This window comes from Colias eurytheme, chromosome 23 (assembly GCF_061535395.1).
Source record: "Colias eurytheme isolate Ceu_HAF_F1 chromosome 23, ilColEury1 Martin Lab GWU primary, whole genome shotgun sequence".
Lineage (NCBI taxonomy): Eukaryota > Metazoa > Arthropoda > Insecta > Lepidoptera > Pieridae > Colias > Colias eurytheme.
The window spans coordinates 8,329,941-8,356,723 of NC_143002.1; the positions used below are offsets into that span (position 1 = coordinate 8,329,941).

At 32.0% G+C, this 26,783-nt stretch overlaps 2 protein-coding genes across 2 annotated transcripts in view; one reads left to right on the forward strand and one right to left on the reverse strand.

The window, feature by feature from the left end:
- Positions 1-26,783, reverse strand: part of cpx (synaptic transmission protein complexin) — a 182,867-nt gene that overhangs the window by 57,687 nt on the left and 98,397 nt on the right. The window lies entirely within an intron of this gene.
- Positions 21,280-22,865, forward strand: LOC149898432 (uncharacterized). Its single transcript, XM_090115385.1, has 2 exons — positions 21,280-21,336; positions 22,440-22,865. The coding sequence occupies exons 1-2, from the start codon at positions 21,289-21,291 to the stop codon at positions 22,863-22,865; spliced, it is 474 nt and encodes a 157-aa protein (XP_089971511.1). The 5' UTR covers positions 21,280-21,288.

Here is a 26,783-nt window from a genome sequence, read left to right on the forward strand (position 1 = left end):
AATAACAAAAAAGTTTGTCAACAAACAATTTGAAATAATTAATAAAATAATTATCAATTTACGTTATTTTTATTTTCTTTTTTGATGATCCTACCATCTGTCAAAGTCAGCTTTGGCCGCCATTGAAGATTCGTTTCTTTATTGAACTGACTAATATACATATAACTTTCATTACCCCAATTCTGATGACAAAAGTTCGATAGAATGAGGGTAGTATTTAAAATTCGGCAAATGGAACAACCGTGAACCGACCCTTCGTCCGCTTGTTAAAACTTTTTAAATTGTCGTCTCTTGTAGCTTTAAAGCATTTAAATGCCGAGAAATTATTCTTTACTAAGTTCCTGTAACCTTAAGAAGTACTGGGAATTAAAAAATAAACGGATCTTATAAATTTAAATGGAGTTAAGAATATAATAACAGTTTTATGGAGATCGAACTAAAGGAATCTTATATTATATTTACATTTTGAATTGTTATATTATAAGTTTACAACATTTTTTTGTTCTTTTATACAAATCATATAAACCTACACACCTATCTATGTACCTACATTGTTCACTGCATAGTGTGGAAATTTTCTATGGGCCCTGGGGGAAAGTAGTTGAAATACCGACTGGATATAGCAAATATTGCTGAAAGAAAACATTTCTTTATTTGTAAAAATAAATAGAACTAAAACTAAAACTGCATTTAAAGATTATCGAAAATTCACTTTCTTCGACCGGGAATAGTTCGTTTCAAGAAATAGGAATCCATATAATAATGTAAATAAAATTTCACCTGTTAACTTCTTTCGACTTTTGTCTGCGTACAATAAAATAAATAACAATTTAAATGTATCGTAGAAACAAGTCAGTGAGTTGTAAATCACTCTAATGGAGTCCAAATACAGCCCGTAGGATTTAACAAACTATCTATCCATTGAATTTCATCTTTATTTATTGGATTTGAGGAAAATGGCCGAAATGGCTTCTAAAGGCATCTCGACTTCCGGTCGCGAGCCAAGATGGCGTCGCGACAATTTCCGCTTCTTGACCGCCATTATTGACTCACTAGGCTTTGATAAATTTTCGATAAAGTATAATAAATTAGTTTTCGTCACCGCTAACTCGATTTTGGAAAGTTACCTGGAATGGAAGAATTTTATATATCACTAAGAGATTTCGGGAACATTTTAAGACGGGCTTATATTTACTGTTGTGATTTATATTGTTTGAAAATTTTTATACTTTATAAGATGCTCAAGAAATATTCGTCTAGTCTAGTCGTTTTGAAATGTTATTCACCAAGTTTTTTTTACATTTAATTCAACTGAATATCTTTTAATGCGTAAAATAATAATAATTTTACGCTTATCTCAAAGTAAGCTATAAAAATATTATCATACAAATGCAACCAGAAAAAAAAAACATATACTTTTCATATATATACCTAACTGATAATCAAAATTCAATGGTATTGTTTCAACGCCAGACAAAATACATTACTGACAATAATACCAGGCTTATCAGTCAATACACATAAAATAAATATATAATTTATCGTATAACATATAAAATAATTCATAAGGGCATCCATCACGTCCACGAAGTCATGACGAATGGTCCATCTTGAACCCTTTGTGTAATTAACGAGGGTGCTTTGATTTTTGCAGGAAATAAATATTATTATTACAACAGGTTGGGACTTGGGAGGGTATTTTGGGATTTCAATATACTAGATGATATTTATATGAAATTCTAAATAAAATTGTACTTACCTACCTACCTATTCTGTGCTAATAGACATTTTTTGCTAAATGTAATGATAAAATGCTTTCTGAAAATATTTTTTTCATTGTCTTGCACTTTTCCGCCTCCTCCATAAAGGAAAAGGTCATAAAAATATTTATTTATTTCCTCTTTTGAATCTGGTTAAATTAAGATATATTGCTGTTTGTGATTTTATATTAATTTATTATAATGCATACGTATATCTATTATGGAAAAACTGCCATGAATTCGTTGAATGTATGTACTGAATATGTAGATATATTATATATTTAATTAATTAATATCAAAATAACTTATGAGGTCATGTAATCTAAGGGGGAAAACTACAAATCACAACTTTATCAGCAAACCTCCACTATCAAGATAGAATTTAAACAAAAGCGATAACCAGATACTGCCTAGGTCATCAACATTAGTGAAGGCTCGTTAGCAACACAATGATGCTTCTCGCGAGTCATGCTACCCTGGTACATGGATATGGGTCATTACATTTAATTTGTTAATTAAAAGTATCATCTTGTTTGATTCTAAGAAAATGGATGCAGAGGGAGTATAGTTAAAGGGAACACTAATATTATAAAGGCATCTCGACTTCCGCTAAAGGTGAAGAGTTTGTTTGTTTGTTTGAACGCGCTCATCTCAGGAACTACTGGTCCGATTTCGAGGAATGTTATAATCATCACGCTAAGACCAACAGGAACGCCGAGCGCAGCAATGCAGGTGAAGCCGCGGGGAACAGCTAGTTTTAATATAATTTTCAATATTAGTAGGTATTAAGCAAAGTCACTTTTTAGACGAGAAACTTTACGTTACCGTTATAGAACAAAACTGATAGCCAAGCAGTTAAATAAATAAAATATCAATCAATTATCTAGCAAATACATTTACATGAGGTGTCGATCCCCTGTTTGTACCTGTCTACCTGATTGATCCTATTCCCCGTGTTTTGGGAGAACATTGATTATGCTGATGGCAACATTGCTCCACTGAAAGATACTAAACTAAGATTTATTAAGGGTTAGCCGGCACAGAGTATAAATTATTTTATAGTCTGTGGCAAACGTTTGCTTTCATTTCCGTATTCCTTTAACATTATTGCAGATTTATCGTATCGGGATGTAATTTAATATTTTGATACAGTGCACTGCAATATGAATATACTGCTATAAAAGTAAATTATTAATGATATAATAGCATCGGTTTGAAATGGAAAAATAACAGGTTTTTATCAAATGCACATTTCTTTTCTTTTTTTTTCCGTTCTTGGTATGCAATGGAATCTATTATTACTGAGATACAGTTCCAGTTTTTATTATTTCCATTTATTATCTGTACACTATAATTAATTAAAATAACAAGAAAAAGACATTAAATTCGCCGGACTACTCTACTATCACGAAGAATAAGCTTTGATTAAATCCTTTTCAAGCATACCCTTTATTTAAATTGAAATCAAATTTATTATATTCTCTAGTGTTGTTTCAGATAATCAAATAGTCTTCCATTCAGCGCCATTTAACATTATAATATTAATATCGCATTGAGGAGAAACTGCGCCTTGAGATAAAGGACTGTTCTCTAAGAATCGAGAGGCGACATCGATTAGTCATACATTTATATGTTAGTGAACTTAGCAGATCATTTTTAGCGGATCAAAAAAAAAAAATGTGAGTTCTTATCGCGTGCAGTTGAGTTCTACAGTTCCTGATACTTTTTAGAAATAGTTCTGGCGTTTTACCTTAAAAAACGACATTTGAAAATAATCTGCCAACTTCCTGTAGCAGATCATTTTTAGCAGATCAAAAAAAAATGTGAGTTCTTATCGCGTGCAGTTGAGTTCTACAGGTCCTGATACTTTTTAGAAATACTCGCGTAAAATGAAACACTAGAAAATTTATTTGTCATATTTCATCACGCCGTAGCACCATGCCGTAGCATCATGCCGTAGCATCACGCTGTAGCATAACGCCGTAGTATCATGCCGTAGCATCATGCCGTAGCATCATGCCGTAGCATCATGCCGTAGCATCACGCCGTAGCATCATGCCGTAGCATCACGCCGTAGCATTACGCCGTAGCATCATGCCGTAGCATCATGCCGTAGCATCACGCCGTAGCATCATGCCGTAGCATCACGCCGTAGCATTATGCCATAGCATCATGCCGTAGCATCACGCCGTAGCATTACGCCGTAGCATCACGCCGCAGCATCACGCCGTAGCATCACGCCGTAGCATCATGCCGTAGCATCACGCCGTAGCATCATGCCATAGCATCATGCCGTAGCATCACACCGTAGCATAACACCGTAGCATCACAGCGTAGCATCACGCCGTAGCATCACGTCGTAGCATCACGTCGTAGCATAACACCGTAGCATCACAGCGTAGCATCACGCCGTAGCATCACGTCGTAGCATCACGTCGTAGCATTACGTCTTAGCATCACGTTAAGCCGGGTCCAGGTCGGGTTTTTTCAAATGTCGTTTGTTAAGTTAAAAACGCCAGAACTATTTTTAAAAAGTATCAGGAACTGTAGAACTCAACTGCACGCGATAAGAACTCGTATTTTTTTTTGATCTGCTAAAAATGATCTGCTAAGTTCACTAACATTACATTTATTGTGTACAAGTGTTAAAATCGGATAGGACTCGTTTACTTTATGCAATCGAATACATATCAAAGAAATACGTTTTTAACTAGCTTTTTAAGAAAATTATAATTTTACGAACTTACCACATTTTTTATATTTCACTTATATGCTGCATTTTATGTGTTACTAGCTGTGCCCGCGACTTCGTCCGCGTGGAATAGTGACTGCATAGTAGGTAGTTACTACTTAACTTTTATTGAATAAACACGTACTACCATAAATAATTAAACGAACTGTTAGTAAAATTTATTACTAAACTGAGCTAAAAAATAAAAATAAATTCCTTCCTTGTATGGATGTTTTTGACAATATATACATATAACCGTTTCTACGAAAAATCTATTTTTTCATTCGTTGATCTCAAAAATAAAAATTCCAATCACCAGGACGACAGGAAATTTTAATAATTTATTTTTAATTGTGTTTTGCACAATTTTGTTAAATTACGACTGGATGAAAATTTTGTTCATGGTCGTCGTCGTTGGTAAGGTGAACAAATCCTTATCAAAACATCATACGCTTAAGACAATAATTAGTATCGATAGCGGATTCTATTCCTTTGCGTTTTGACGTTTGTCTCAGCGCTCAGATCTTTCCTGTCTCACGCCGTAGTAACTAAACCGTTTAGACCGTGCAATAAAAATTAAATAAAAAAAAACTCAACGCAACGAAGAAAAGTGCATAGAGGAAGGAAAAAATGTTGTGTGGTTTTATGAAACCACGGTAAAAGTGAAACTTAGGCACAAAATTATCGTATTTGTACGATAATGACTCCGAACACTGCTTTATACCTACTCGGCAGCCGACCGTCGTGCGACATGCGCTACACAGACCAAAAAGTTTGAGAGGATGTAATAAAAGTTTCACTAATTTTACAAACTTCCCGAAGATCTTTAAAAATAAATACCATTTTAAATATTTATAAAAATAAAAAAACAAAGTCATCGGGGCTGCCATACCATCATTATCATATCATATACAATCATATTTTTTTTATAATGGTACTTTATTTTAAAGATCGTCGGGAAGTTTGTAAAATTATTATTTATTCCTTTTCCTTCGTTGCGTTGGGTTTTTCTTTTTAATTTTTAAATTTTTAACTTCGGTTTCTTATTTTCATGTGATATTTTCAAGTGAGCGAGACCTACCTCTACCTCCATATTACATTCCTACATCATATTGATATCTATAAGTTTGTTGCTCCTTGACATCTTTTAAGTTGGGCCGTAACCGTGCACAAATTGTAATGGATCACAGTGGCAAAAGAAGTGATCTTTAGGAAAAAAAATTGCCAAGAGCCAGGCCTATGTGGCTTTGAGTAGAGTTCAAAATTTCCAGGGTGTGGCTATCCTCTCGCTCCCATATCCCCCTCTTCTTTCACAGACTTTCAACCCTTCTCTTTCCACACCTAGTAAATGGCAGAACCGATTTTGATGTAAACCATATTATCTAATTATACCTATATGTACACGTCATATCCTGTCGTTTGATGCTCCAATTGGTTTATTTATCTAACCACTGTCACCCCTAAATGTAATAAACGGATGAACCGATTTCGATAAAACACGTTGCTCTTTTATATTTTGATATGCCGCTTGAGTATATTATTTGACCACATTCGATTATTGTTCATTCCCACTTTCACCGCTGTAATGTAATAAATGGATAAACCGAATTGGATAAAAATATAACTAATATTTTTTCCCACATTCCCACTTTTACCTCTATATAACCTAGGTATAATAAATGGATGAACCGATTTTGATACACTTTATCTAAGAACCAGCGTCGGAAAATATGCTGCCTAACACGCATCTAATTCGTATTACCTGTTAGCGAGCTACGGTGGCACAAACAGACAAACATAGCGGTCAAACACTTATCACCCATCTTTTTGATGGTTAAAAATGGTTAAAAGGGGTTAAAAATATAATACGACATAATTTAAAGGACATTTTATGTATAAAATTTACCTAGAAGTAAGCATAATTCTAATTTGACCCCTTCCTCCCCTACTACCTCAGCTTACCCCCCCACCCTTGGGGACTTTCGATATGATCACCTGGACATTTATAAGAAATAATTACTGTAGCGTATAACAGATAACTTACGTTTTATCGTACACTGTATAGTGTACAATAGAATGCCTTTGCAAATGTTCGCCGTGAATACTTAAATGGTCATAACTTTTTTTATTTACAAACCGATTAACATGAAATAAACACTTAATGTTAAATAAAGATTACCACAATCTATTAGTGAAAACCGCATCTAAATCGGATAAGCCGTTTCTGAGATTAGCGTGCACAAACATACAGACAAACAGACAAAAAAAATTATAACTCAGTTTTGGGCTTGAGATCGATTTAATAATAACCCCTGCTATTTTTTTTACATATTTTCATTGTACAGACATCACTTTTCTAGAATTTTATTATAATATGTATTGAATATTGATTGACCACGCGCAAGGTTACTAATTTCCACTACATCCTCACGCAAATCGTCAATTTTTATGAACATTGAATCTGTAAATTAAAAAAATCAAAAGATAAGTGTACCTAATTTTAATAAAAAGCTACTAACAAATAAAGTTTTATCAAGAACTAAAGTGACCTTCTTTGGGCGTATAATATAGTCTTGTAAAAGTTATACATGATAAAAATAAAATTTCATCATTTTCTTATTTTGTCATAACTTTAACTAATTAAAAACATGAGTCTAACTATATAATTATAATAATAAATATAAAAGCTACAACTTACCTTTTGTGGGAACGCAAGAAGGCGAAAATTAAAAAAAAGCCGAAGATTTTTAAAAATGTAACCAATGAACACAATCACTGTTATCTACTATTACCCAACAAATAATAAACATCTACCCTCACTTATAAAAATTTAGTATATTCACATGAAATATAAGCGCACCTGAAATTTACTCTGGGAAGATATGAATTATTTATTTAACTTTAAAAAAAAAAACAAACTCACCAACATCATAATATTTAAATTATGAATTTCCAAGGAGCGTTAATATTATGTAAATTGATTTAATTTTAATGAAATCTCATAGATGGCGCTGTTTTAAATTTGTCTTTATACTACTAAGATTCATTATACTGTTTCTCTGCCAAAATTACTTAAATGATGTAGTTTTTATAGTGTAAAGGTAGACAATAGCATGGCTTACTCAAAAACAACATTTAAACATGAGTCTTTATATTGTACGCTGTCGTAGTACACGGAATACGTAAGAAAAATAAAGGTTCACAGCTCCTCCCCCGAAGGTGATAGCATGATAATATGTATATAACAGCCTGACCCGACCTGTTAGTAATATTCATGCAAAATTTGAAGTAAATTCGTGCAGTACTTTCTGAGATTAGCCTGGACAAACATACAGACAAACAGACAAACAGACAAACCGACAAACAGACAAACAGACAAAAATTCTAAAAACTATGTTTTTGGCTTCTATATCGATTATAGATCATGGATTATGTATTCTTTTAAAAAAATATTCAATGTACAGTTTTGACTTTCCTACGATTTTATTATATGTATAGATAACAATAATTGTCGTAGCAAAGTTTTTCAGATGCCGTAATTTATAACAAATTTGTTACAAAATTCCACTTCAGGTTGCGTTTACCTATTGAATAAAACAGGAAATACATTATTCCTTATCTTCCATAATAATATTATTTATCACTAAACCCAGTAACTCGCGCCATCCGCTAGCCGGATAAGACGAACGGATGTGAAATAATGAAATTAATCCCAGCTTCTAAGAAGTGAGATTCGAATCAAAGACAGTCTAATCGAATTGGTGGTACAACCGTGTTTACGCCTGCAACGGGGAAATTTCGTTAAAAGTTATTGTAAATGCATAATTTACTTTATTATAAGGTAAAATTTAATTATTTAGAGACAATTGTTGGAAGTAGGTAAATGATGATGATTATCAATAATCCTTTGTGAAATATTTTAACTAGTAGTTAGTTTGTGCTCTGGCATGCCTGGTATAAAATAGTGTAGGTTAATAATCTATAGAACGAACATTGAAAATATCAATTAAATATACAATTTAATCGATTTTTATCCCAACAAACAACCAGACAGTTGAGAGTTATCTTATTTTTCATTATATTTATATGAATAAGCATAAAAGTGAAGGTCCATAAATCTACAACTTACTGCTAAATATACTGTATACTAACAGTAAATCCTACTACCAACTAATATTATAAATGCGAAAGTTTGTGACGATTTATGTGTTTGTTACTCTTTCATGCAAATACTACTGAACCGATTAAAAATAAATTTAGCACACATATAGAGGGTAATTTGGATTAACACGTAGGATAGGTTTTATCCCGGAAATCCCATGGGAACGGGAACTATGCGTGTTTTACTTTGTAAACGCGGGCGAAGCCGCGAGCGGAAAGCTAGTAAGTACTTTATAAATTGCCAAAAGCTTTATATTTTAGTAGTCTAATTGTACGCTGTGGTTTCTCGCGCCCCAGGGACCACTTTGAATTTCGGGATAAAAATAAATTCTTGTTTTAATTCAAAATACGGCGGCACGTGTTTTTATTTATAATGTTCTATTGTAAATATTTGGTTATCTAATACAGTGTTAGAGACTGGCATTTTCATAGAATTATTATTATCATCAATTCTTGATACTTATCGATTTGACGTACTAAATCCTCACCACTGAGCCATCACCACTGCATTATGTATTATTCATAATAATAAAATACTTTGATACATTTATCTGTATTAATATTTATTTCGTATTACGTTCATCAAAGCCTAAATTATGTCATCTATAAGGTAACAAGACATTTATTGACTGTTAGCTGTGCTGTTAGGCGGTACGAATTTCGCTCGGTTAGCCAGTTACCTATGCAATATATAACAAAGTACGTACCTAAGCGTCACACTGCAAACAGAAACTTATAAAACTCAATTTACAAGTATTGTTTAGTTTGAATGAATTGTTTTTCGCGGTTGTTAAAAGTTTCAAATTAAAATAAGCATTATATGTGTAAATATGGGTAGGATTGAGAATTTTGTTTAAACGTATTTTAAAACTCCCTCAATTTAAGGCGCTTCACGCCTCATGCTATCTCTGACACTTTAAAGAAAAATATGGCGACAGAAAGACATATATATGAACATGCTCATAATATATTTCATTCATGTAACTTACCTAACCTAACCATGTAAGTACCTAATAGTTAAACTTATGGAAACACTTCTTAAAAATTAAAAATGAATTAATATTGCCATCTTATGAAGTAGGTACCTAAATATTTCATTTTTAATCGATTTTCAAATTAAAAATTTTAAATAGTAGTAGGTACTTATTGAAAAAAACAAGTAAAAATGAAAACGCGCCAAAAAGGCTTCCATCGAAATGCGATAAAAACCCGGGATCTAATCAATACGAGAGTGGCACTCGAGGCTCGCGATAATTTCGCTTCCGACAAGATGGCGGCCGCAATTTCCTCCCCACACTTCAGGCGCGTGCATTTGACATGATAATTGGCCTTTTCTCTTGATATTCATATCTTATTTCGTAGTTATTTATGCTCGATGGATTGAAGGCTTGTGTGTAATTTTTATAGCTTTGTCCTGTGTGAATGGATGGGTTAATTGATTGTCTGTTTTTTACGGACAATTTTTTACCTATTTTATAATATTTTTATAATAATATTTTTATAATTTTACCTATTATATATTATCAAAATCTAAACTCGTATAGACGTGATGAATCATTATAATATTGGAATTTGAATTATAATCTATACATATAATAAAATCGTAGGAAAGTCAAAACTGTACATTGAATATTTTTTTAAAAGAATACATAATCCATGATCTATAATCGATATAGAAGCCAAAAACATAGTTTTTAGAATTTTTGTCTGTTTGTCTGTTTGTCTGTTTGTCTGTTTGTCTGTATGTTTGTCCAGGCTAATCTCGAAAAGTACTGCATAGATTGACTTCAAATTTTGCATGAATATTACTAACAGGTCGAGTGAGGCTTTTTTAAACATATTATCATGCTATCACCTCCGGGGGAGGAGCTGTGAACCTTTTTTTTTTCTTACGTATTCCGTGTATTACGACAGCGTACAATCTAAAGACTCATGTTTAAATGTTGGTTTCGGGTAAGCCATGCTATTATCTAGCTTTACACAATAAAAACTATGTCATTTACGTAATTTGGGCAGAGAATCAGTTTAATGAATTTATTAGTATACAAATTTGAAACAGCGCCATCTATGAGATTTCGTAAAAATCAAATCAATTTACATGTTAACACTACTGGACACAATGTTAAAAATTAATAATTTAAATATAATTATGTTATTTATTTATTTAACTCTTTAACCCATATCTTCCCTTCCCTATAAGGTGCGCTTATAATTCGTGTGAACTGTGAATATACTACATTTTTAAAAGTGAGGGTAGATGTTTATTATTTTAAGTCAAACTAGACACCATTACATAATAATCTAATATTGATTGTGTTCCTTGGTTACATTTTTAAAAATCTTCGTGTTTTAAAAATTCGATAACGAGGCGGGACTCGAACGAGCATTCTTTAGTGGTCGAATTTTTAATTTATATTTATAAACAATAATACAAAAAGGTTAGTTCGTTGATAATTATTATTCCTTCATCATTTACATGTTGTAAGTAAAAATATACTTTGACTGTTAATACTTTTGTTCAGTATTTACCTGTATGATTGTTGCTTGGTAATTAATATATTTTCATGTCGTATACCTAATTAAAAACATAAGTTTGATGTGAAACTAGCTTGATTTATTTTTACACACTCACAGTCTTATATTTTGTGTTAATGTTAAAATAGTATTAATAGTGTACAAATCATAATATTTTTTCACAATTAAAAATATTTCCTTTTTTTTTGATGGTGTTGGCATCGAATTAAACCGCGCTGTCGTTTCGTTCACAAAAAGTGAAGTTATGAGGACCGAATATGTAGCTGCCTCAACTTACGGAAACGAGAGTAACCTGCGTTGTCTGTTATCTATTGTATAGTCGAATTTAACGTTACATGGAAATTGGAATGTAATTATATGTATACTTATATACTTATATTAAATCTGTAGAGGTCAATTCTGTACATGAAATATATTTCCTAAATAACTATCACGAGGTGATTAGGGATCGACACTGACGCCAAAAATTTTTCCGTCTGTCTGTCTGTATAACCGTTATAGAAACAAAAACTACTCGACGGATTTAAACGAAACTTGGTACAATTATTTTTCATATTCGTGAGCAGAGCAGTAACTCCATTTTTAAGCTTTCGTCGCGTGTGCAACCTACGGGTTAAAGCTACACAGAAATCAAGTATGAAAGAAATGTTCTCCATATTATATGAAAAATATCTACCGACATCATAAATGTCTATCTTTTATGGTTGAGCTTAGGAGTTCAAAGCTTTCTGATTATATTTGTCTACTAGCTGTGCCCGCGACTTCGTCCGCGTGGAATAGTGACTATGGGACCTATGACCATAGGCTCAGGGTGGGGCAAGAATAATTGTTTTTATTTTCATGCTTCCACTCCCACGCCCACTCCCAGGCCCACGCCAACGCCCACGCCCACTCTTCCTACACTTCACAATTGGTACCTACCAGATCAAAGCCAGGGTAAGCGCCCCACCCAGCCCCACCGTGGCTACGCCCATGCTGAATTACTACTTAACATACAATTATTGAGTAAATACGTACTACCATAAATAATTAAAAGAATTGTTATTAAAGTTTCTTACTAAACTGAGCTAAAAAACTTACGTACCAACTTATTAAAGAAAATCAAGAAATGAAATGCCTAACCTATACCAAATAGTTACTACATAATATTGTAATTAAAAATTATGATTAGTATATTATAATATCGAAAATCAAAAAAGAAATGCCTAACTAATTCTACGTAAAATTTATTTTAAATTATGTCATATTATTTTTTAGGAACCAGGGGGGGAGAGGAGCAAATTCTATTTCCTTCCTTTCTTAAATGGATGTTTTTAATAATGTATGGTGTAGCCACTGATCAGCTTAATCGATACTCAATTTTTATCAAATCCAGCAACAAATCCAAATTAGATGTTTCCTGTCTCACGCACGTAACTAAAGGCTGAAGAGAGAGAGAGGGAGCACGTAACTAAACCGTTTAATCGAAGAAAAGTGTATAGAAAAAGGAATAAATAATTTCATAAACTTCCCGACGATCTTTAAAAATAAATTATTAGGTATATAATTTTTTTCATTCCCACTTTTACCCCTATGTAGGTATAATAAGTGGATGAACCGGTTTTGATACAATTTATCTAAGAACCAGCGTCGGAAAATATGCTGCCTAACAAAAAAAAAGCCGCATCTAATTCGGTTTACCTGTTAGCCAGCTACGGTGCCATAGACAGACACACACACACACACACACACACAGAAATACATAGCAGTCAAACACATAACACCCGTCTTTTTGCGTCGGGGGTTAAAAATATAATACGACATAATTTAAAGGACATTTTATGTGGAAAATTTACCTATTAGAAGTAACCATAATGTTAATTTGACCCCGCCCCCCCCTACTACCTCAGCTTACCCCCAAACCCTTGGGGAATTTTGATATGATCATCTGGACATGTAAAGGAATAACTGTAGCGTATAACAGATAAATTACGTTTTATCGTACACTGTACAGTGTACAATAGAATGCCTTAGCAAATGTTCGCCGTGATTACTTATAAATTGTCATAACTTTTTTATTTATGAACCGATTGACATGAATTAAACACTAAATGTTAAATGAAGATTACCACAATACATTAGTGAAAACCGCATCTAAATCGGATAAGCCGTTTCTGAGATTAGCGTGCACAAACATACATACAAACAGACAAAAAAAATTTTAACTACAGTTTTGGGTTCAAGATCGATTTTATAATAACACCTGCTAATTTTTTTCTACATATTTTCATTGTACAGACATCGCTTTTCCACAATTTTATTATATGTATTGATGATGATGATGATTGATGATTATAACACTCTCAGTCCGTTTCAACTTAATTTTTATTCACTCGCATCAGTGCCACCTAAAAAATCTTTATATCGAAATTCGAGCAAAGCTAAGAAAATGAGAAATAAGAGTTCTCAAGGATCGTTAGAGGTAAGAGGCTTACTATTGACCGAAAACAACATGTGTTATGCCGAGAACCTGAAACCGCTTCACAACGAGAATTGCGGCTCACAGCTGACCGCGAACGGCATGTACTATCCTGTGAGACCGAAACCTTCACTGAGAGGGTATAACGTCTCACAGCTGACCGCAAATGGCATATTTAATCTCGATAATCTGAAACTTTTACTCAATATGAAGACCGTTTGACAAATGATAGGGTGCACCATAATATTATTCGATCTCTTGAAGATGAACATGAGCATAAGCAATGACTAGAGTAGGGACGCGAATATTACCATTATTTGAGACAAGATTATTTGAGACAAGTACGATTAATAAGTTTGTTTAATGAAAGATTAAGAATTGAAACTATTTGGTCTCTTGAAACGGACGAATAGCGAGAGGCCCGTCTTACTGTAGACAGATTTCGAGTCTTAATGACTTAGAGGTAAACATAGAAGATCAATCTACGAATTCGGTGGTGTGGTCCGACAAATATAAAAGTGGGTTTGCTTATAACCTCACAATTGATTACAGATCATCTTCTGTATAGGCGATATTAACGTAGTATGTTCTTTTTGTAATGCTTTAAAGAGGAGTAAGGAGTCGGCTTTCGTTTGAAGATACACCAGAACCTTTGAAATCACTACTTTTAGAGGAACATGTGCAATCTCAACAGTTCTTAGACAATATTCGCTCTTATAGTAGTGCGTTTTAAATGATCCTTTGGTGCTCAACAATTATCAGAGGATCCTTTCATGCTTACTTTTAAGATACAAGGTCAAGTTTATCATTTGATAGGATCCCTTTTGCCTGAAGGCCAACCTAAGTCTCTTCAAATATATTTTGTATTCGACTACAACGAATAGTCGAATACAAGAAATCAATATTTCTCGAATTTAAAATATTACAATTTTTCCTACGGTAGGGCGACGAATGTATTTTCGCATAGTAACGGAGGGGAACTCACGGGGGGTCGAGTGACGCGGGCCACGTACCACAAACATGCTTAGTTTGTTGTACCGAGCGCGAAAGAAAGTCATCGTGTTTTTAGTAAAATTACTATGTAAACTAACGTAATTTAATACTTAGGTACATATTATATAATGATGCGCTCAAACTGTTAATCAACATTTAATTTAGATTATTATTTGAATTACTAAGTAATGTAGAATTTAAATCAAATTCACTCATGTTTTCCTCAGATTTTCGATGTCCTCCGATTTTAAGATTTTCTTATCAGAGTATTCAATTTTAATGTAGTTAATTTTTATAAGAGACAATTAAGAACATTCAAAAATAAAGTGTCACGTATTTTTTTTAAACGACGAATGACGAAAAACGACGTAATCGCGGACGAAGTCGCGGGCAACAGCTAGTACAGAATGAAATTGCTTTCATTAAACATCTATAGGCAGTCACGTCTCGTTATTTAGAAAAAATATGATGCCGTATTTTTATATTTCTTTAACTATGGTATATAATTATAGTATATTAGGTAATCTTTGATGTAATCCATTTCTTAAATACATTGTTATTGTATAGTTTAATAGTGTGTATTGTTAAGTTTCTGATTTAATGAAAAAGACCTCATCGTTTCTTGAATTCCAAATTCGATTGATTTTTTTTTTTAATTTTAATTTCAAGGCAAAGGTTACAAGATTCGAGTTGTATTTTTTACCGCTGGCATGATAAATCTGTGGGATTAATTTGCGTCGCCGAGACAAAATTAAAACAGCTCGGATTTCGTACTCTCTGCAATCCGATTACAGCTGGTAAAGGTATCTTGAAAGAACATTTTTGTTATTTGGTTCTTTTTAAAATGAAGGTATTTCGTATTGAAGTATTAAAAACATTATTGAATGGTTTATCTTTTGCAGAAAGTTCAAGATTTTTTTTTATTTACACGAGAATTAAAATTAAAAAAAAGACGTGTGGGACTCGGGGACTGCCGCGGTAAAGCTATTGCATGCTATGCCTTCAAGCCACACCTCCGCGCCCGTCAGAGTGGGGAGCGTGAGGTTTTTTCGTTACGGAATTTCTGGATTCGGTCCCCGCGCTCAAGGCCCGCGATAGAAGCTATGCAATAGCTTAAAAAATACATCTTAATGTTTTTATGATAAACATAAAAATCCAGATTTAAAGCCGTTATTTTTTGTTATAAATAATCGCGCAACCCATAAAAATACCAGGTGGACAGAAGCGATTAGGAGGTTGCTTGCAGTTCGCTGAAGCATACGTGGTATTTATTATCTCTCCCGCCCAGCTTCGCCATTTGTCACATTTTTCATTATTATACTTTTAGTTTCGTAATTCTGAGTAAAATAATGGGTTCTTATATTTATTTAGAAAGATATTAAGATAATACTAGTTATTTTCTCCACATTAATTTACTTTTATTTATAACCTGAAATTTTAAGGGAGACAGTTGATTAAACGAATAAAATGTAATTTATAACAAAGGAGTAAGATAGAAGAGAGAAATAAAGATTTATTTTTTCTTATAGAAAAATTACAGAAAAATCTTATTCATTGAGTACATAAAAATAGCAATATTATCTATGTTTTACTTTTTTTTATTGAAAAATATTGGCATGCATATACCAGGCGCACAGAAACGATCGGTAGGTGGCTAGCTTATTGAAGTGTGTTATCAACATAACCCAGCCGTGGTGAAGTGGTTACAGCAGATTAGTTTCGGCGATTTTATAGATGTACCTTTAAAATGTTTAAATATTTGTTAGAAGAAACAATTTTGAAGCTTTATTGGTAACGAACAATTTAATGTATGTTTTATTTTGGTTGAAGTGAAAAATTAACTGAATTCATTAATCAAATTTCAATAAAATGATCTAATTTCCCACATCTAAATTAATCATTTGATATAGATGTTGATCCTTAATACAAATAGACAGACATACACGCTATAAAAGAACAGTCTTTCACAGAATAGCCGTATAACATTGTCTCTACAAATCGGTAGCAATATAAAAGTTCGAAAGGCCCGTTGCCATGGCGACCGGTAAATTGCCTGTAAAATTCAAATCACATTGAATCGTGTCCCGCGATAGCTTTTAGACCATTGTGTACATTGTATTACTTGCCGATGTTACGTGCAAGAATCTAAAGACGAAATACGATTCAGGACATTCAAGGTCAAAGTTCTTTTTAATTTATTGATTATTCAAAGAAGTAACCAAGTTGTTTATATTTATGTAGGTAGTAAGGTAGTAGGCTTAGATTGTAGACCGTATGACGTAAGATTTGACACCAATTTCAATTAACATAATAATATGTCCTTAATAAATTAAAGTTACTGTAGGTACCAAACAATTTTTTATTTAATACTGAATATTATAACACTTTTGAGTTTTGACAGAAGCAATGCGAAAGATAGATACCTACATCTTACGTAAGTATGCGCGTTCTTAAATACAAAAGATCGTAAATAATAGTTAAACTAGTTTATGACAGATAATCTCATAATTCATTAGAAAGTTTACCTGCTGATAAGATAAAGGTGTCGTTTAGTTACCTTTGAAGATTTACCGGTTAAGTGGTTAACAGCTAGTTATTGTTAAAGTATTTTTTACAACGAATGTAACGTATCGATATTTCTTAGTATCAATCATAATGGAATATGAAATTAAATATTACCTACGTGTTTCTGTGAAAATAAAACTTACTGATAAATATTTTTTATTTATTTATTACATAAATATATACTTAGGTAGTACTTACATAAATACACAGTTGACAGATATATACGTACATACTTACTGTATATTGTGATAAATATATAACAATGTAATTAATAAACTAAGTTAATAAAATTAAAATTTATTTAATTCTGAAATAATCTTCTCGTCCATCTATCGATACCAGGAACACATGAACAATAAAGAGCAGTAAATAGCCAGGCTATCGCCGGATAAGTGAATTTATCCGCCAATACCGATAAGCCGGGCCCTGCTGTAACATATCGGATGTGTAGCGGATATTTTGTTTATTACGGCATTTCTGTTGGGTAGACTTAAATAATAATTAACCAGTAAATATCAACAGAAAAAAAGATATTTTTCCATTATTTACAAATTTAACTATTCAAAAGTATTGCAAGTTATGTAGAATGTACAAATAGGTACATATTAGACGTTTTTTTAAATAACAGTCACTACGCGTTTCAGGGCATATATTAAAAAAAAAAAAAATCATACAGGTTAGATCAGTTGTTTTAGGTGAACAAAAATTACAAATATTCAAACTTTCACATTTAAATGTTATGAGAGTAGATGTAAACAATTTAGACCTCATTCGCACGAGAGTTAAAAAAGCGTTGCGTTAAAACCCGGCGTTGGCGCTTTTTAAACGTTCTCTCTGTGGTTGTTCATACTAACGCTTTAAAATCACTCATGTCTCGTCTCTGGCTTCAGTAAGACGTGGAAATGGTTTCTGCTAAAATAATTACGTAATGTCAGTTGCGTAATATCTTTATGATATTTATATTATTATATTTACTTAGAATTCCTCGGAAAGTTTGTTCTTAATAAACCACTTGTAGGTACCTACTTAGGTATTGGTTCAAACTCGTCAACGATAAACATGTTACTTAAAGGAATATGATAAAAATACCTACTGTTTTAATTTTTATATGTTAGGTATATTTGAAAGAAAGAAAGAAAGAAAGATTGGCACTAGCGATTTGTGTTATTAAAAGACGAAAAAGAAAACAAAAGGCATTCTGGGTACATCCTCTGAATGAACAGAGATACTTAAAAGGGCAGTTTGTGACACTGTACGAAGAGTTAAGGCAATACCCCGGAATTTTTTTAATTATTTTCAAATGTCTATAACGATTTTGAATACAGGAACGGACGAGACTCCACATCTATAATTAATAGTTCGGGATCAACAATCCACGACATCGTATCGATTTTCTGATGATTATAAGCACAACAAACACGTGCTACCGCTGAGCGAGCGTGCGGCATACTGAACGCAGCGCCGGCGCTTTTTTAGCGCTCGTCTGAATAATAGTAAGAAGTTTCCTATGGTCTATTTTATTTAACGCCCAACGCCGAGCGTTGAAAATAGAACACTGCGCGATAAAAAAGCGTCGCGCTTTAAAAGCGCTGACGTGTGAACATATACTTGGGAATGCATTTGTTCTATTTGGACGCTTTTTTAACGGACGTTAAAAAAACTCTCGTGTGAATGAGGTCTTATAAGTAGAATTTCGATACTAAAAAATACAACAAACCACACTAGGTTCCTAACTACAGAATTCAGCCGGTCTAAAATTCAAACATTTTGGTATAGGTATCGAAGTCCAATCTTAAATTCAACCCTTATAGTTATAGGTATAGGTACAGATCTCGAGGTGCCTTCACACGGTGGACGCGAAGGAATGCCTAGTCCCGACGCTGAGCTTAAATAACCCAGCTATAGGTATGCGACAAAATTCTGTGAATTCCCTTTGATCGGGTTACGCTTTTTGCTGAGGTCAGCAGACGTGATCTGGTATTTAAATATGGACTTACTAGCTTTCCGCCCGCGGCTTCGCCCGCGTTTTCAAAGAAAAACTCGCATAGTTCCCATTCCCGCGAGTTTTCCGGGATAAAACCTATCCTATGTGTTAATCCAATTTACCCTCTATACGTGTGCTCTAATTTCATTGTAATCGGTTCAGTAGTATTTGCGTGAAAGAGTAACAAATACACACACACACACACACACACATCCTCACAAACTTTCACATTTATAATATTAGTAAGAAAGATATTTTTATAAATTTTAATGTTAATAATAATGGCTCAAGAACATTAAGTTATATATTTATACGAGTGTAAATCAACATTATTATATTACTGAATTTATCTTCGCAGCTTTATAGCTGTGTCGTAAGAAATGGCCTACGTGATAATCCAGCCAGCCAGTGATAATCCATAATTTATCATTGTGCCCAGTTTTATCAAATAACCTTAATAAATTAAATGAACCAAACAATTATGATTTCTAGTTTTAAAAGCACTTATTGCAATGCTTATACATAATATGGTAAAATTGTTAGCAATTACAAAATAAGTATTTTTGTCATTAAATTATAGCAACGCGCGTTGTTGAAAATATAACCACTAAATTATACAATATACAACCTCTTTTCCAAACCGTGTAGCTGGCAACCAAAAAAAAAACGAAGAAAAAGAAAACAATTCTAATTTCAAATTCGCGCGCCCATGACCATACTCGAACTCGAAACCGATCACTCAATGAAATTCAGAGTGAATTTATTTTATAGAGTTAGGCAGCACTCAGCAGTAGGATCACGTGCCTCCGTAAGCGAGCATTCTCCACATACCGTCCTCGCCGATATTTGTCGACACCGCATATTAAGACTTGCCGCATTCTTTCTGCGATATTGAGGGTCTTTAGAACAATAGGGGAATTTAATGCTAGAAGTGGGTTATTCCATTTGAAATTTACGCTCTTTGTACGGATAATATTGATGTGGAACTAGTCGTGTCTGTGAGTGTGTACTTCATCTTATTGCGAGATAGCATATTTTCGATTAAATTCTAAGCTATTTCTTCCCTTTTCTTTGGAAAACATAGACTAAATATATAACTTTTTGTGCGTCCAGTGCATCTATTTATTCATTGAAATTGTTTTAAAAAATCTGTTTAGGCGTAAAAGCCAATCCTAGTTACCACTTAAATTCTAGCTTAGGTTGCGCTTGTAACTGCAGTAATATCGTAGTATTAATTGTGGTATAGATAATAGATTGATATATGAGATAATACCTATATAGTATAATATAGTAATCGTATTATGTCCGTACACTATTATTATAATTAGGCATATCCTTAGCAATTATATTAGAGCAATATACACTATAGTCATAGAATTATATTATCTGTAGGTACTAGAAGTAGAAAATAGAAATCATGTTTTTTTAAATCCATATACAGAGTATTATTAGAACAATATTGTAGATTTTGAAAATACCTATTTAAAGGTACTAATAAAATTGTGTCCAATACAGAATGCACTACAAAAGAGAATTTTTGATTCATTAATAGTCTCTTATTTTTTTTTTATATATTAATATACAAAGCTTTTATTGTTCAGTAGTTTTAAAATAAATTTTAATTTCAACTTTATAATTTACATAATAATTAATAAGTGCCTGAACAAGACCTGAATATTATTCCAATTTTTTAATCTGTCGTAACATTTTTAGTCTGTATTTTTAGAAAATACCTAATTAAAAACATTAAACTATGTCATTAGATTCAAATATTATTAACATAAATATAAATAAATCAACAGTAAATTTGCTTTTCACTTACACATACAAACCAGTTAACTAATCATTTCTTCAAATAAATATTTTCTAATGACTCGAAATTAATTGTACTTTTAAAGTGGGGGTAGATCTATTATTAATATACCGTTACACTATTTTAACCCTTATTACCTCATACGTAAGTATCATAATAGTTTACAGTATATAAGTCAGGTGATTAGCCATTGTTAATAAATTTTAACGTCACATTTTAACCATCTGCAGTCGAGGAAGGTGGTTAAGAATGTTTTAAAGTCAATTATTATTATTATTAGTGAATAATATGTTAAGTGACGAAGTGTATTATTATAGCGATGCTACTTTTCAATTGGTAAGTTTTTTTTGTAAAACTATCGATAAAAAATTGTGAGTTGAAATAGTTCGAAACTTTTTCGATTTGAATATTTTGGAAGTCAGGAAGTGCAGGTAGAAGGTATTCATTGATTTATAAATTGCTAATGATTTTATATGCAAATACTTTATCGTCTTTGTTCACATTAGTAAAGTTTTTGAAGTAAGTTTTATAAATTATAGTGGTGGCAGCTTTTGCAGCCTATTGGTTAAATGTAACTTGCCTTTATTATAATTATTATGTTTAACTAAAAGTATCTCACGTCAACATCAATAGAAAGGAAATTTTACAGCATGTTATACAAGTATTACAAAATAGAATTAACATTTATTTTAACCATTCATGACAAAACTGAAATTGAAACGATCTAATCAGCTGAATTACCTAGTTAGATTGTTATAAAAATATCGGAAACTGTTTTTAAAATATTACTTTTTATTACACATGAATACTTATTTCAGGAATCTAATAAAAAGTACCTACATAAGTACAAATTACAAAATAAAAGAGGATATTCTTTAGAAGACTTTTATTATCTTTAACCAAATTCAACGTTAAAATAAGTCATACCTATTACCGAAATGGCTTAGGAATTCCAAGAATTACTTTATTGAAGTAGTAATGAGGTTGAAAGCCTGTCCGTTGTAATTTTTCTTATTTATTGTGGTCTTATATTTTAATTAAAAAATACTGAATTTGCCACAACTTGACAAATTAAAAAGTATTACGATTATGCTATGCAATATTAAAATAACAGCATCCTTTTAAAGTTTTAAGTTATAACAAATTAATTATTGTAAAAGACTAGCTGAAACCCGCGACGGGACTCGCTTTGAATACGGGTGTAAAGAAGCCTATGTGATTTAATAGGACTACAATCTTTCTCCGTACCAAATTATATACAGATTGCATTATCTGTTAAAACGTGAAAGAATAACAAACACGCATCCATGTAAACTTACTAAGTTTCGTAAGTTTGCATGGACGTGGGTATGTTACGCTACGATGAATTATGAAAAAAAATCCATCTATAATATAAACAATTCTTATTTTTTATAAACAATATCCCCTTTATTTTTCAGGAAATCAACCTTCAAAATAAACGCAGGGAGCTGATAGCGATGCTCGACGCGATCGAACTACGGGATTGTTTAGTCTGCTACCAACTCAAGTGTCGCTGTAACAAAACTATTGAAAATGGCAACACCGCTACAGATAAAAAAGAAGACGAGCCAGCGCCAGCGACACCGGAAAAAGAAAACATGAACGATGAAATCGAAGCGTGGATTAAATCCAGCAAGATCGCGAGCGACACAAAGGAATTGTCAGAAAACGAAAAGAAAGTGCTACAGATTAAACAGAATCTCTTGAAAGATAGCGCCGCGGTGGAGGCGTTTTTCAAATCGTTCAAATTGCCGCCAAAAACCTCGGTGACGTTTATGTCAAATAAATTGGCGGAAGCTTTTTTGCGCGCGAAACAAACGAAAGCAGAGTATAGTTACTTCTAATAACGATTAAATAATATCGATTATTAGTAAAATGTTAACATTTTTTAAACAGATAGTTTAGAAAGGTTATCGTGGATTATTTGATAATTTAAAAACAAAGTCGTTATTGCCTCGAGAAGCTATTTAGTTGTCATATTTATGATTTAGTTAATTACACATTAAAAGTACCTAGGTAATTTGCTAAAATATCGATTAATTTAATGTAAGTTGTAAATCGTTAACGTCACTTTAAAAAAAAACATCACAAAATATTCAATACCTAGGTATTACATATGAGGCAAATCCAAATGAATAGCAATATAAATTATTAAATATTAACTATAATTATTCCCTTTAGGTATACAAAAAATTACTCTAAAATTTTTTATTGTTAGAGTAAAAGAGGTAAGTTTATAAGAAAAATAAATAAATGTACTGTTTCTTTAAAGAGAAACGGACTTGTTTTGATTTGGTCGTGACGACAAAATATTGCTCAAATAATGACTTATATAATATTATGAAAGTCGTGGCTACATGTTATATATATATTTTATCTAGTATTTTAATATATGTAAAGAGAAATATTAATTACAGGCGACATGGACGCGTCACGCGACACGATATGTCGTCACGATCATTTGGAAACGAGATTCGTAATTATAATGTAAAGTATAATAATTATTAAGTTGAGTTTATAACTATTGGTTATAAAATTATTATGTGCCATAATAAATCTAGAATATTCTATTTCTTCCATCGCGGGTAATAAAAATAGGTATCTATGATAATTTATTGGAAGAAATAATTAGTTTGTGCGAAATAAAGAAATTGAAAAAGGGTTTTTATTTTATTTGTTTCACACCTCTCACCACTACTGGATGATTACCATACGTACCTACTTGATAATTTTAAAAATACTTTGTACTTACTAATAATTAATCAATCCTATAATTTCTTTTAGTTTAGGCTCTGAAACCTATTTTAAATGTCGTTCTGATTCGCTCTTTTAAACAAAATAAATAGGTATAAATCCATTAAATAACTTAATTACGAAACAAACATAAAACACAAAAAGTAACCCTCTTTCCGAATCGGTTAATAAAAGAACTCAACAATGGTAAAAGTAATCGTTGAAACCTTTACACAAACTAAGGCCTTTCATAAACTTCTAAGATTTTTAAAACAATTCAAATCCGCCCTCTGAAGCATACTTTCAAATAAATTTTTAAAGCCTTTGTTAAAACAATGGGATTACTGAAGAAGTGCATTCGTATAGACGCGCCATCTGTGCTACTAAAACTGTAAAGTATAAATTGTCTTTTTTTTAAGGTTTAATTACCCTATTGTGAAGGTATTTTGGAGAAATTGTTAATTTTTTAAATGCCTAATCATATAAATTTTTATACCATGAGATTCACTATGAATACGTGTGAAAGTAATTCGTTTAGATTCAAAATTTCACTCTTTTACTTCTTTTGGCTCTCTCTCTATTGTTTTTTTTTTAGAAATGTATTTATTTAATATCCTCGTTAATATCACATTAATTATTATCTAGTTCTCTTTGGTAAATTTGTGACATAATTTCTCTTCTGTGCAACGAAAAATATTGCTTTAATGTAAAATAAATCATACCATCGTTGCGGTAAACCGCAAATTTAGAAATGGTCTAACAAAATTGTATGTGACATTGATTTGAAATTGCGCAATTCAAATGTATATTCTACAATAAAAATGCTTTTATGTTAAAGTAATGCTCTGAAGAAATTTTCTAATCAAAGACAATAATTAACCGTCTTATATTTTTTCGTCGTCTATTATATTATGGCAACTTATATAGGCATTAGGCATACTGGCAATACCTACTTTCAAAAACAAGATAGCTCTTTTTACAAATTCAAAATTGCTATAATTTACGCTGTCTACAAGTGGTATTGCCCCGGTTAAAATATTAATTATTATTATTTTAAAATGTCAATATAATAATTAATAAGTGATAATAACTACGTTTCAGGCAGTCAAAATCAAAAGTATTTCTATAAAAAATATTTTGTTTTAATTTGATAGTAATTTCATATCTTCTTCATTAACTTAAAAATATAACCTTCCTTCCGTCGGGAAAGCTTCCTTACGCGAAAATATTAAATACGTCACATATTTAAAAATGTAAAGTTAGAAATCTTAGTGGAATATTTAAAGAAATTTATATTAACAAAAATCTTTGGTAAGGTATGAATTTTCTTGGCGTTATTTAGGTCACGAATAAAGCATGTGAGTCTCGTCTAAGCGTGAAATTTTAATATTTTCCATATATTTTGCTCTGTAATATTTTGTTTTTGAAGGAATTCAGAAATGTTGACTTAATTGAATGAACATAATATTCGTCTTAGTTAATTGTAATTTTTTACGGAAATATGGATATTTTTGGTACTTGTACGAAAAATTCGTCCATTAATAACGTTTTTAACGTTTTATTATGCTTTCATATAATTTCATAATTTGTCTTATGATAAACTGAAATATATTACTTTCAGTTTCAGGGTATAATTTATAGAAAAGCGTGTGTGCCGAGGCCACGTGTCAGAAGTGAAACTTTTTTGGTATGATTCAAAGATACCAAAGTCAACGCCTTCCATTATGACGTGACGGTATTGCCATGACGCAACCATGAAGTGCTAAAATTTTACTCTCAACGCGCCTAAAGAAATTTTACTTAAAAAAATCCTTCTAATGATATCATTTATTATTTTGGTAGGATTCAATTTACCTTTTATTTTTTGATATTATTTTTTAGCCTTTATTCCTTATAGCATTTATTATATTATATTCATTACTAGCGGTCCGCCCCGGCTTCGCCCGTGGTACATATTTCGCGATAAAAGGTAGCCTATGTTCTTTCTCAGGGTCTAAAGATTATCTGTGCCAAATTTCATCAAAATCGGTCCAGTATGCGTGAAAACTATACATACCAACATACATACATAATTACAAACCTTTCCTCTTTATAATATTAGTATAGATATCTATCTCTTCCGTATATCTTCAAAAAAGCCATTACGCCAACAAACAACCATTTAAACTGCTATAAATAAATCCCAGTATTGTTATTATTTAATATTTTCAGTGATATCTTCAGAAGCCGGTGGGAAATCATCGTCAAAACGTCGCCATTCATTCATTCGCCGGGGACATCATTCTATCTCCGTTATCTGGGTAAGTACTTTGGGGAGAATCTTTGGAATACTATGGAAATTATTATTAAAAATATCCGCTGTATAATTTTGGTAATGTTTGGTAATTCAGTCATTTGGGCCGCTGTGTAGTGATGTAAAGATAGTGCACGGATTTCCAGTTAGGTATATAGGTAATCAGTTCAATAGGTTTTTTCGTTTTATATTTCGGTCCTTTAAAAATATACTGTGTCGATTTAATGATTGAAACTCATTTGCATTTAAATAGTTTTTATATACTAGGTATCTAGGAATAGGAACTACCGATGTGTAACGCTATTTATTAATTTGAATTTGGATCCCGGCGTTCCTAAAAAAATAAAAATTTACCATTATATACATAAATGATAGGTAGTAATATTATTTACTGATAATATTTAACTTTAAAGTAAGTAGTATCCTACGTTTATTTGTATGTATCATTGTGTCCTTTCTGCATAAACCCTGAGCCTACAAAATATCAAGAAATCAGATTTGAACTATCACGATCGACGTCAGCAGTCACAATATAGTTTATTGGCCAAATGAAGAAACAACACGCTCCGATGTGACTTAGGTATTTCTTATATCGTGATAATAGTATCTATAATTTATCTATTGAATCTTTGCAATATCGTCTTTTCAGAGAGTAAGAAAATAAGTTTTTTACTAATGAATTGTGTAATTGATAAGGTTAATCTCGGGATTAATTTATATGTATGTCGCTACAGTT

What these genes read in the sequence shown, in the direction of transcription:
- LOC149898432 (XM_090115385.1), top strand. Translation starts at nt 21,289, where the DNA reads ATGTTAAGTGACGAAGTGTATTATTATAGCGATGCTACTTTTCAATTG. An exon ending in GCGATGCTACTTTTCAATTG is followed by an intron (nt 21,337 to 22,439) that starts GTAAGTTTTTTT and finishes TTTATTTTTCAG; the next exon opens with GAAATCAACCTTCAAAATAA.